General features: G+C 47.0%; 1 protein-coding gene across 2 annotated transcripts; it reads right to left on the bottom strand.

The window, feature by feature from the left end:
• Positions 1-659: 659 nt before the first annotated feature.
• Positions 660-10,730, bottom strand: mrm3a (mitochondrial rRNA methyltransferase 3a). 2 transcript variants are annotated; one of them, XM_048556701.2, is made up of 4 exons: positions 10,388-10,730; positions 9,290-9,534; positions 7,078-7,245; positions 660-3,953 (listed from the first exon to the last, which is right to left on the bottom strand). In XM_048556701.2, exons 1-4 carry the CDS (start codon positions 10,681-10,683, stop codon positions 3,451-3,453), a joined length of 1,212 nt encoding a protein of 403 aa, XP_048412658.2. In that variant the 5' UTR covers positions 10,684-10,730; the 3' UTR covers positions 660-3,450. The 2 variants fall into 2 exon arrangements, with proteins under 2 accessions (XP_048412658.2, XP_059511391.1); XM_059655408.1 differs by lacking the exon at positions 10,388-10,730 and adding an exon at positions 9,695-9,804.
• Positions 10,731-12,148: the final 1,418 nt, after the last annotated feature.

Raw genomic sequence — 12,148 nt, 5'->3', positions numbered from 1 at the left:
AACAACTCAAATGCTTGATAACATCTTCCAAAAGTCCACCATCTAGAGGGACAAGGGCCAACAGAACACCACCTGCTGTAAGTTCCCCTCCAAGCCACTCATATTGCAGTTCCTTTGCTGTTGCTGGGTCAAAACACCAAAACCTCCTCCCTAATAGTATTATGGGTCTACTTACATCCCAAGGACTGCAGTGGTTTACAAAGGCAGCTCACCACCACCGTTTCTAGGTGAATGAGGGACGGTGAATACGCACCAGCTCAACCAGCACTACGTCTATCCTGTGAATGGATTAACATTTTCGTCACTTCATTGCTTTTTAATCACTTCAGACGTGTTCCCTCCAGTTATTAACCATTTCAGCACCAGAAACAATATGTCCTCATTTATTCCCTGCAAAATCAATCATTTCGAGCACCTTTGTCATACTCCCTCGATATTTCAGATCTAAAGGGAACTCAGTGAAGGGAAACATTTCCCAATTATAGAGTAGTCATATTGGACTCAAAACATGGACAGTTTCATTGTCCCCTGATGTTGTCAGGATCTGCTGAGTTTCTCAAGCACTCTAATGTCAGATTGCCGATGTCTTGGTTTTTTTTTACTTCAAATATTTACAACGGAGACCTTCAACAAAATTTTGTATCAAGAGTTTATTTCTGCTCTTTACTGCTGGTTGAAGCTTTCCAATGCTTCAGACCGTTAACATCTACTTACTCCGATGAGAGCAGCAACTCTTTTTGCTGTGAGTCATCACAGAGCTTGAAGTAGTACAATGCTACCCCAGTCAGAAACAGAATCAAATCTACTAACACAATCTGAGAAACAGTTTACAAGAACCTGAATTGCTCTTGATCCCTTTAGAGAGAAGTGGGCGCCAGGCAATACAGCACTTTATTTAACCCCCTCCAACTCCATTTTGATTTAGTCCTTGCCCACTGCCCCCCAAACCCTCAGTTTGCTGGTTCACATTGTCCATGAATATTTGAGTTACTCAATGGATGGTTACTGGTAGTGATTAGTAGTTTTTAAATTGGTGACTTGGTGGAGGGAAGGTTGCGGAGTTGTGTGGGATAGCACTTTTAGATGTAAAATAAAAATAAGCTGAACATGAATGATAGATGGAACGATGGTGGCCACTGATGAGATTTTTCTTCCAATAGACTGCCCTGGATGAAAGAGCGCCCAAGGATATAAGGAATAGACAACAAGGCTTCTTAAACAGTGGGTGATTCAGGGGTCCAGGTTAGCAATAACTGCAATACAGATTTGACTGAGCATTACTGGCAGTGAGGTCCCTGTAAAACGTCACTTTTATTTGGACGGTTCTCAGAGCTCTACCCTCCCGGATTCCGCCCCCCCCGGCTTGCCCCCGCGGTTCTGTCTGAGGTGACGTGGCACTTTCAAAGCCTTGAAACAGAGCCGCAGAGTGGCTGGCACAGCTGCCCTACTGCACCAGGGACCCAGATTTTACCCCATCCTTGGGCGACCGTGTGCGCAGTGTGCATGTTTTTCCAGTGTCCAAGAGGGTTCCCTCCAGAAGCTCCGGTTCCCCCCGCCATGGTCCAAAGATGGGCAGGCTAGATGGGTTAGTCGTGGGAAATGCAGGGATAGGGTAGGGAATGGGTATGGGTGGGATGCTCTTCGGAGGGTCAGTGTGGATTCAACGGGCTGAACGGCCTGCTGTTATACTGCAGGGATTCTACAAACAGGATGACAGCAGGAAAAGGTTTTGGGCAGCAATGACCCACATCTCAGACGTGGAGCTGCAGTGCCTGGTTTTGATCTCCAGCAAGGCACGGTGTTTTACTGCTTTACTGTAGATAGCGGTACAACCAAGGTGGGAGCTGCAACTGGAATCAGGAAAGTTTACACACGGTGCAAAAGAGGCCTTTCGGCACATCCTTATTGGCACTACGCTACAGGTCACTAATCCAACCACACCCCACTTTCCAGCTCTCAGTCAATGCAAAATGAGGCACTTCGAGGACATACCAAAGTACTTTTAAAAAAATATATATAAATCAGCCTTTTGGGAGCCCCCACCTACCCCATTCTTGGGTGAAAAATGTTTCCCCTCAAAATCTTAACCCTCTGGATGAAACATCCTTCAACTGCAGGAGAAGGAACTGGTCATCCATTAACTATCACCTTTTTTTTGGTACATCTGAATTCCCCTCTGCTCCAAGAGAAACAACCGCAGCCAGTGTCCAATCTCACCCCGTAACTAAAACTTGAGGCATCAGCTGTGTAAATCTCTGCGCACACTCTACGGCGGCCACATCTTTCCCCAAGTGTGCTGATCTTCTTGTTTCCTCGGTGACACAGGAAGCGCACAGTCAGTTGTCAGGTTGCACTGTTGCACGCTCTCAAGTGCGACTGATCGCAAACAAGATGGGCTGAATGGCCTTTTGTACCAGAAAAGAACCCGCAAACGCTGTGAGCTTAACCATAAATAGAAAAAAAAAATCACCAAACAGCCACTACAGAAGTGCTTTAAATTTAAACCAGATTTGGCTTCATTGAAAATGGACAACCCTAGGGGCAGTGAAAGCAAACATCCGAGAGTCAATTAAAAAGTTACTGGTAGCTGTAGGTGCAGGATATATTGCTGAAGGGACAAACTGAAGAACTTTTGAATCTTGCAATCATCAGAACAAATGCAATGCTTTTGGACAGGATCAAGTGCTGTGACCATTTGAAATGTGACCATCGTGGAATTAATGCTGGATTGTTAACCTGGAGACCAGATAATGTTCTGGGGACTGGGGTTCGAATCCTGCCACAGCAGATGGTGGAATTTGATTTCAATAAATATTTGGAATTAAGGGCCTAACAATGACCATGAATCCATTGTCAATTGTCAGGAAAAACCCATCTGGTTCACTAAGGAAACTGCCATCCTTCCTTGGTCTGGCCTATATGTGACTCCAGACCCACAGCAATGGGGTTGACTCTGAAAGGCCCTCTGGGCAATAAATAGTGCCTAGCCAGCAATGCCCTCATCCCATGAATGAATAAAGGAAAAAAAAAATTGACATTCTTGCATGTGTCCTGATGAGTGCCAGAGCTAAAAGCCTCAAACAACAGAAAGATTGGGGAGGGGGATTTATCCGAACTGGGAAGGTAAGGCTTCCCCCAGTCACAGCGATTGTATGCGGTGTAAAAAAGGTGGAACACTTGCATTGCATGGCACTAGCTAACCCGAATCCATACAGTTCAATTAGTACAGTGTGTTTCAAGTCTCTGAAAACATTCCAAAGCTGTTCTTGTGCAATGAATGAACGTGAAGTCTTGTGGGTGTAATGTTGATTTTAGACAGCCAGCCTCATGCAGACCCACAGGCCTCAGTTCTGCTCCCAAATGAACGGGTTCATCGCAGTATGGAGTGAAGCTGGAACGTCCTGACGCTGATTTAAACCACCCTGCTGCTAGGTCCGTAGTCCTGTTTGGTCACTGTACCGGGGACAGGAGCTGTCTCCTGCCTTCAAACAGTAACACACTCGCTGCCATGGCAGAATTAAGGCTGTCCATACCAGGGACCATGGGGATACATAATCGTTGTCCTCCTGTCTGCTCAGCTAAGGAGAGGGCTTCGAGGCTGAGTCCGTATGTCTCACCACCAATCACAATTGCAGTCACTTCCCGAGCCCAAGGCTGGGAGTAACACTGAGCGCCCACTTTAGGCAGCGAAAGGGGAAACACACTCTCTTCATCCTCGCTGTCACTCTCCTGGTATTCAGTCTGCACCCAGCTCCGGTTACCGACTGCTCCTGGGTCAGGGGGGGTCACATAACGGTCAACCCCACCCTGTGAGGACTCAGCGACATGAACCTGGGTGCTGCCACTCAGGTAGTTCGGGATGACTTCCCAGTCCAGATTGAAAATGACGGGGATGCGGAAGTGCGCACCCATACCAGCTCGGAGCACTTTGGGTTCCCACACATCCACACAGCCTGCAGGGGGAGAAACAATGAGGTAGACACTTTAGCTGCTAAAGGGTCTTTCTTCTCCAATGCCTCAGAGGGACAGTGCAGAAGTGACTGACAAGAACGATTATGGCGATGAGATGTTTCTGCTGTGGAGAATAGATTGAAGTGGTGAGGGATAACAGTGTGGAGCAGGAGGAACACAGCAGGCAAGCTGCCTGCTGTGTCCCTCCAGCTCCACACTGTCATCTCAGTAAGAACTGCAGTTGCTGGAGTTAGAGATGACACAGTATGGAGCTGGAGGGACACAGCAGGCCAGGCAGAAATTTCTGAAGAAGGATCCCAACCCGAAATGTCAGCTTTCCTGCTCCTCTGATGCTGCCTGGCCTGCTGTGTTCCTCCTGCTCCACACTGTGTCATCTCTAACTCCAGCATCTGCAGTTCTTGCTATCTCTGATTGAAGAGGTGGGGACGGCTCTTTCTGGAGAGAAGGTGAAGGCAGCTAAGAGGAGATCTAGTGGAGGTTCTCAACATCCGGAGCGGACTGACCAGAGCAGACAGGGATAAAGTGTTCAGGCACACAAGAGAAAATCAGAACAGGAGAGCACACATTTAAAGTGACACACTACAAAAACAAGAGAGATGTGACAGCGGCACGGTGGCTCAGTGGTTAGCACAGCTGCCTCACAGCATCAGGGACCCGGGTTCGATTCCAGTCTCAAGCGCTGTCTCTGCTGAGTTTACACATTCTCCCCACGTCTGCGTGGGTTTCCTCCAGGAGCTCCAGTTTCCTCCCACAGTCCAAAGATGTGCAGGTGAGGGTGGATTGGACATGATAAATTGCCCCATTGTGTTCAGGGATGTTCAGGGATGTGCAGGCTAGGCGGGTTAGCCAGGGGAAATGCAGGGTTACAGAGACTGGGTAGGTCTGAGCAGGGTGCTCTTGAGGATCAGAATGGGCTGAATAGCCGCCTTCTACACTGTAGGGAACCTATGATTCTGTGAAGGGGTGCGGGGGAACTCAACTTTACAGTTTACAAAATTAAGAAATGGAATGCACTGCCTGGAAATGTGGGCCTCTCACCTCGATCCGAGTATCTCAACAAATGTCCAAGGTGAGGCTGTCTGGTTAAGCCCATTATCTGCTGTGCCTGTAATCACCAGATCAGCCTGATCACACACCAGCTGTTGAGCTCCCCATGTTAACCACTCACCCTGCCCCCATGTCGTGGGCATTAAGTGTTCTGCTCTGTTGATCTGTGCTACACTTCGACCTCTCCTACAAAATCTAATTCAGATGTTGGAAGAATCTCAGAAATGCAGGTCTGTTACCTACTTCTTTGCCTCTTGCCAATTTCTCCAAACACCGTTTGTATCCAAATAACCAATCAATGCCATATTTAATAACACACCACATTTCCAAGTAGTGCATTCCATTCTCTAACTCTGCACCAGGGTAAGAGTTTACTTTCCTTCACCAAATCATAGAATCCCTACACTGTAGGCACAGGCCATTCAGCCCATCATGTCCACACCGGCCCTCCGAAGAGCATCTCACACAGACCCACTCCCTCCATCCTATCCTTGTAAACCTGCATTTCCTATCGCTAACCCACGTAGCCTACACATCTTTGGATTGTGGGAGCACCTGGAGGAAACCCACGCAGACACAGGGAGAATGTCTATATAGAGTCTGCACAGCTGTCCAAGAGTGGAATTAAACCCAGGTCCCTGGCACTGTGAGGCAGCATTGCAAATCGCTGAGCCACTGTGCTTGCCTATGGAGGCAGAGCTTGGGGAAATTGCCGGAGGATTATTAAAACTGAACTCTTGCATAAATGTCGAGATAATGGGAACTGCAGATGCTAGAGAATCCAAGAAAAAGGGTCTATCCATCTGATGAAGGGTCTAGGCCCGAAACGTCAGCTTTTGTGCTCCTGAGATGCTGCTTGGCCTGCTGTGTTCATCCAGCTCCAAACTTTGTCAATAAATGCCCTTCAGGGAAGGGAATGAATCAGCATTTACACAAAACTACAGGAAGAGAGAGAGGTTGGAGAGACAGGCATCTTGTAGATCGACAACTCAACCCTGTTCCTGCATTCTCCCCACACCCATTATCTTGGCTCTTTGGAGGGGGTCAAATTATGGAAGTAAAACACTAGAAAGCTAAGATAAAAAAAGAAAATATTGGAGATACTCAGCAGGTCAGGCAACAGCCACACCCCTGATCCTGTTCTGAAGAAAATTATCACTTTTCCTACGGCTGTCATCTGGGAATTTGCTGCTGTACGTTATTTGAAAACATTTCCCCATTAACAGCTCAGTCGGAAACCACATTAAAGTGGCAATTTTTTGCTGATCATTAGGGGACAACCCAAATTTGCTCCAAACGAGATGGCAGAGAACTTAAACCATTGGTTTCTGATCTCCTGGTATGATCCCTCCCTGTCTGAATCACCCTCGACATTGAGTTAGCTGATGTGGGTGAAGATGGATGTCAGTGTATGGCATTCCAATTGGGCTCAGTACCCCCAAATTACACATGGGAGACAATGGGCTAGTGGTATTATCACTGGGCCATTAATCCAGAGAGCCAGGTAATGTCCTGGGGTTCTAGAAGATGGTGGAATTTGAATTCAATACAAAATTTGGAATAAAGTCTACTGATGACCACGAATCCATTGTCAACTGTTGGAAAAACCCAACTGGTCACGAATGCCCTTTAGGTAAGGATGGCAGTTTCCTGCCCTGATCTGGCCTACACTTGACTCCAGACCCACAGCAATGTCCCCTGGGCAATTGGGGTGGGCAATAAATGCTGCCTAACCAGCGACACCCTCATCCTGTGAATGATTCCAAAAACAAAATCCACTTCAAACCAGAAGCAATCTGGGGTTTCCCCCCCATTCCTCATTTCACAGCAAGTAAAGCCCAGTGGGAAATGTTAGATGTGTGAATACTCACTGAAGGCAGGCCTAAGTGGAGCAAGATTCTGGCCGTGATTATTTTAGTTTGTGCAGGGACAGCAGTCTCACAACCAAGAGATAAAACCGCTGCTTAACTCTGAGTCACGTTCGAGGAGGAAGAGGAGGAAGATATGGAAGCATGGGCTTATAACAATAAAAAAAAGGGAAACACAGATAAGGCTAACCTTTCGTCAACAAGACTTTGCTGCAGCCTGCAGCTGCTGCAGATCGCAGTATTGTTCCCAAGTTTCCCGGATCTCGGATATTGTCACCAATGAGGAAGAGGGGTATGGTGTGCTCCTGCTGAACTGCCGGAAATTTCATCTTGGAGTGATCTGGTCTGACAAAAATTCCTATTAGGAACAACAGGACCGAGAGATTAATTCACAACTTAAAACATGCTTGGATTTCACTAGCCGACTCCTCCCAGGCGGCTTTACCTTCAACAGCACACACCCCCAACCCCCTGCATACCATCCCAGCCACTCGCACAACCTGAAAACCAAAAAGCTGTTACCGCAATTTCTCTACCACGCAGGGACAGGGCCACAAGGCAACTCATAGCCTCCTTCTCAAGGGGCAACTAGGTATAAGCAATAAATGCTGACTCAACCACCCATGTCGCACGAGTGAGAAAAAAAAAATCTACTTTTGTCTCTCAGAGGTCATCGTTTAGTAAATACAAGAGCCTCCTCATTTGCTGAGTGTACAGTGGTGAGTCCATCACCGGGCTGCAGAAGGGACATGCCTCACTAAGGTGCAACGATTGATTGCGTCTCTCTGCAAGTGTGTAAGGACCCAATGGGAGAGCACGCATGCACGGGGACCCTACCCTCTGCTGAACCTATTTAACAAGGATCTCTCTCTCTGCAGTAGCTCAAAGCCTGCTATACGACAGGTACAGTTCATCACAGGGAAAATTAATGTCTGAAGTAGAGCTCCACAGTGGGTTAAAGATGCCAAGACATCACCCGATGTAAAGCAAGGAGTCATCGCGTTCACATCCCTCCATCTCCCATCAAAAGTTGGGATGAAAGAGAAAATCACAATTAAATTTCAATGCTTTGTGGAATGTGGCTGTGCACAAACAGACCCAAGGAAATACATTCTTGGCTAAGGAGAACACGATAACAATTGCTTAGCTCACACCTTTGGTAAGAGAATTAACCAAAGGAAGAAAGATTAAACATATCAAGCCCACATTTCCTGCAGATGAGAAAGAGGAGATCTCACTGGAACGTGCAAAAACTCTCAACAGGATGGGTACTGAGAAAACGCTTCTGTAGTTAGAAACACGAGAACACTGGGTCATGGTACCCTCAGAAGGACTTTGGACAGAGATAAGGAGGAACGTCATCAAAAGGGGTTGCACACCTTCGGAATTCTCTAATACAGCTTGGATCCTGTGAGACTGAGTACATTCAAGAAAAAACAAAACAAAGGTTCAATAGATTTCTGTGTATTAGGGGATAGGCTGGAAATTAAGGATTACAGTAACAAAGCAGCCATGATTTTAGGGACAACAGAGGAATTTTGAAAGGTCCGTCAGCAATTTTTGTTTCTTATACGCACTCACCTTGATATAACTCCTGCTTTTGGAACATTTGAAAGCAATGTAATATGTGAAGGTTGCTTTTTGCTGCAATCTTTCCAGACCACTGTTTCTTCATTTCATCACAACTTGTTCAAGACACCCAGCATAACGTCTTAGAGCTGTACAGCATGGAAACAGACCCTTCCGTCCAACTCGTCCATGCTGACCAGGTATCTTAAATTAATCTAGTCCCATTTGCCAGCTTTTGACCCACATCCCTCCAAACCCTTTCTATTCATATACCCATCCAGATGCCTTTTAAAATGTTGTAATTGTACCAGCCTCCACCACTTCATCTGATAGTTCATTCCACACATGCATCGCCCTCTGCATAAGAAGTTGCCCATTAGGCCCTTTATATCTTTTAGCTCTTGCCTTAAACCTATGCCCTCTAGTCGCCAACCTGGGGAACTTGACTATTCATCCTAACCATGCCCCTCATTATTTTATAAACTTCTATAAGGTCACCCCTCAGTCTCCGATGCTCCAGGGAAAAAGCCCCAGCCTATCCAGTCCCACTGTATAGCTCAAACCCTCCAAACTGGGCACAATCCTTGTAAATCTTTTCTGAAGCCTTGCGAGTTTCATAACATCCTTCCTATAGCAGGGTGACCAGAACTGAACACACTATTCCAAAAGTGGCCTAACCAATGTCCTGTACAGTCACAACATGACCATCCAGCTCCTATACTCAATGCACGGAGAAAAGCAGGGTGTACCAAACACCACCTTCACCACACTATTCTTACAGCCTTGGCTCACCAATAAAATGGGCATCCAAAGAAATTACTTTGGCAACTTACCTATTGCTCCCTGGGGAGTTACAAGGTCAGACCACATCTTGATCTCTTCAAACTTGACCTTTATTAACTGGACACGTTTCAGTTTGTCCAGAGGCAGCTCCCTCAGGCTCTCCACTGAACTGAAGAAGACAGTCTGCAGCAGCGCTCCAGCTTCCAAGGCATCGGTTATCAATCGCCGACCCTCCACCAGGATCTTCCCGTGCTGCTCACGGAACTTCTTGGACTTGGCGAGGGTCACAACTTTTCTATTGGAAGGAGAGGCCAATAATTAAGTTCTAAACAGAGAAAAGGGAACTTTCAAATGGTTATGACAGAGAAACTGCAATCCATCAGGCTCAGTGTTTACTGGCAATAGCCTAATAAACACAGTTGCTGCCCTAATGGCAACAATAACTCTCTTTTTACCCTTTAGCAGACCCAGAGTCAAGACTGATAATCATTCAGTAAATGGATTGTTTGGGAACCAAAGATCCAAATCATCAACTCCTCTTACAGTCAGAAGGAAAGGAAACACCAGAGCTGACAGCAATTAACCAAAGGCTACTCCACACAGATACAGTGGCTCCATTCAGCTCCAGCTTTTCAAGGGCAACATTTTTACTTTGACAGTAGTGCTCTCATTCCATGAGAAGGGGGCGGGGAGAAGACCATTCAAGTCAGGGATGCCCAACAGGCCAGAATTACAGAATGATGGAAATCGTGGCGTGTTATGTGGCTGGAGAAGGTTACAGATGTCGGGAGGGATGACACCATGGAAGGATTTGAAGATAAAACAGAGAGAAAACAAAAAAAAAATCGCAGGCGTGGATCAGAAACAAAAACTGCTAGGACCACTCAGCAGGCCTGGCAACAAGCGTGGAGAGGAAGCAGAGTTGTTTCCTCGGCTCCAGAGACCCTGCTACCATAAATGCGTTTTCCTTGTAGTTTCTGTTTTTGTTATTAATAAAAAGGAGATGTTGGAGGACCAGGAGCTAGTGCTGGGTGACGGAGTACCGGTAACACCAGGAGAGGCTGTGAGGAGGAATGGGGTGGGGGGTTGAAGGGGAAAGACTCCAGGTTTCGGGCTCCCCTCGCGTAATTCTCAGCGCTATTTCTTACGCTAGCCGCTTGTCGCCGGGAAACGCCTTTTCGTACGACAGTCCGTCCAGGGAATGGGGGCCGAAGGGCGGCCGGGGCTGGCCTCTCGGGGCCGGCTCAGGGTTCCTGGCCACCGGGCCGCGCTGACTCCCGGCCACCGGGCGACTACGATCCTCTCCGGCCCGGCCAGCGGCTGCGGCCTCCTCATTCTGGGGATACAGAACCTCAATCGGCCTCCTCCTCAAGACCCGGAGATGCCGAGCCCCCGGGATCAAAGCAGCTCCCCACCGGGGAACGTTGCTCCAGAGCGCCGCCATGACAGCTAGGCGGGCACCAATGCGCCTGCGCGGCCATGTAACAAACCCCTGAGAGTCAGGTGACCTCTATCGGTTCCCCGGGGTCACATGACCTGTACAAGTCTCGCTGCTCGTTCCCAGAACCAGTTCAAAATAACACATTACCTGAGGTAGAGACCGTCAGTCGTTGTGGCGTTTTATCAATTTCTACTCGAGAAATAAAACCAATCTGACTGCAAATTAAAACACAAACAGATTCTAAGCAAGGCCTCATACTTAACATGCATTGTCTCTCCTAAAGCGTCACCTCTTCATTACACTGCCTTCAGTTATCTCAATTAAATCGATTAAAATCTTCTCATTGATTAAAGATTTAACAGCATCTTAGGTTTGTTTAGTACATCCTCATCAATGGTGTGACCCTTTGATCTTTTACTTATAAATTCTGTGCCTGATACTACGTCTCTCACCAACACCTGAAAAAGGAGCGCTGAAAAAGCTGCTGTTTTCAAATAAACCTGTTGGACTATAACCTGGTGTCAAGTGATTTCTGACTTTGTCCACCCCAGTCCAACACCAGCACCTCCACATCAAGCCTTGCCAGTAGGTACCATTTCCACTTTAAAATTGATAAATATCTGCAACTGATCCGGGGCCCTAACAGATACCTTTGCAGTGTCCTTAGACACGGGTGAGGTCCCAGAGAAATGGAGACTTGCTAATGTTGTCCCCTTGTTTAAAAAGGGCAGCAAGGATAATCCAGGTAATTATCGACCGGTGAGCCCGACGTCAGTAGTAGAGAAGCTACTGGAGAAGATACTGAGGGATAGGGTCTATTCCCATTTGGAAGAAAAGGGGCTTATCACTGATAGGCAACATGGTTTTGTACAGGGAAGGTCATGCTTTACCAACTTAATTAAAGTCTTTGAGGACGTGACAAAGTTGATTGATGAAGGAAAGGCTGTAGATGTCATATACATGGACTTCAGTAAGGCGTTTGATAAGGGTCCCCATGGCAGGCTGATGGAGAAAGTGAAGTCACATGGGGTCCAGGGTGTGCTAGCTAGATGGATAAAAAACTGGCTGGGCAACAGGAGACGGAGGGTAGTAGTAGAAGGGAGTTTCTCAAATTGGAGACCTGTAACCAGTGGTGTTCCACAGGGATCTGTGCTGGGACCACAGTTTGTGATATATGTAAATGACCTGGAGGAAGGTGTAGGTGGTCTGATCAGCAAGTTTGCTGATGACACTAAGATTGGTGGAGTAGCTGATAGTAAAGGGGACTGTCAGAAATTACAGCAGAATATGGATAGACTGGACAGTTGGACAGATAAATGGCAGATGGAGTTCAATCTGGGCAAACGCGAGGTGATGCATTTTGGAAGATCTAATTCAAGGGCGAACTATACAGTAAATGGGAAAGTCCTAGGGAAAATTGATGAACAGAGAGATCTGAGTGTTCAAGTCCATTGTTCCCTGAAGGTGG

The sequence above is a fragment of the Stegostoma tigrinum genome, chromosome 27 (assembly GCF_030684315.1).
Source record: "Stegostoma tigrinum isolate sSteTig4 chromosome 27, sSteTig4.hap1, whole genome shotgun sequence".
In the NCBI taxonomy this organism is placed as follows: domain Eukaryota; kingdom Metazoa; phylum Chordata; class Chondrichthyes; order Orectolobiformes; family Stegostomatidae; genus Stegostoma; species Stegostoma tigrinum.
This window is presented reverse-complemented; position numbering and strand designations above follow the sequence as displayed.

Bases quoted from the DNA above. Each gene is read 5' to 3' on its own strand.
- mrm3a (XM_048556701.2), bottom strand. From the start codon at position 10,683: ATGGCGGCGCTCTGGAGCAACGTTCCCCGGTGGGGAGCTGCTTTGATC. The intron at 9,535-10,387 runs GTAAGAAATAGC...TCCTTCCAATAG, and splicing joins CCCGGCGACAAGCGGCTAGC to AAAAGTTGTGACCCTCGCCA. The intron at 3,954-7,077 runs GTTAGCCTTATC...CTCCCCCTGCAG, and splicing joins CAAAGTCTTGTTGACGAAAG to GCTGTGTGGATGTGTGGGAA.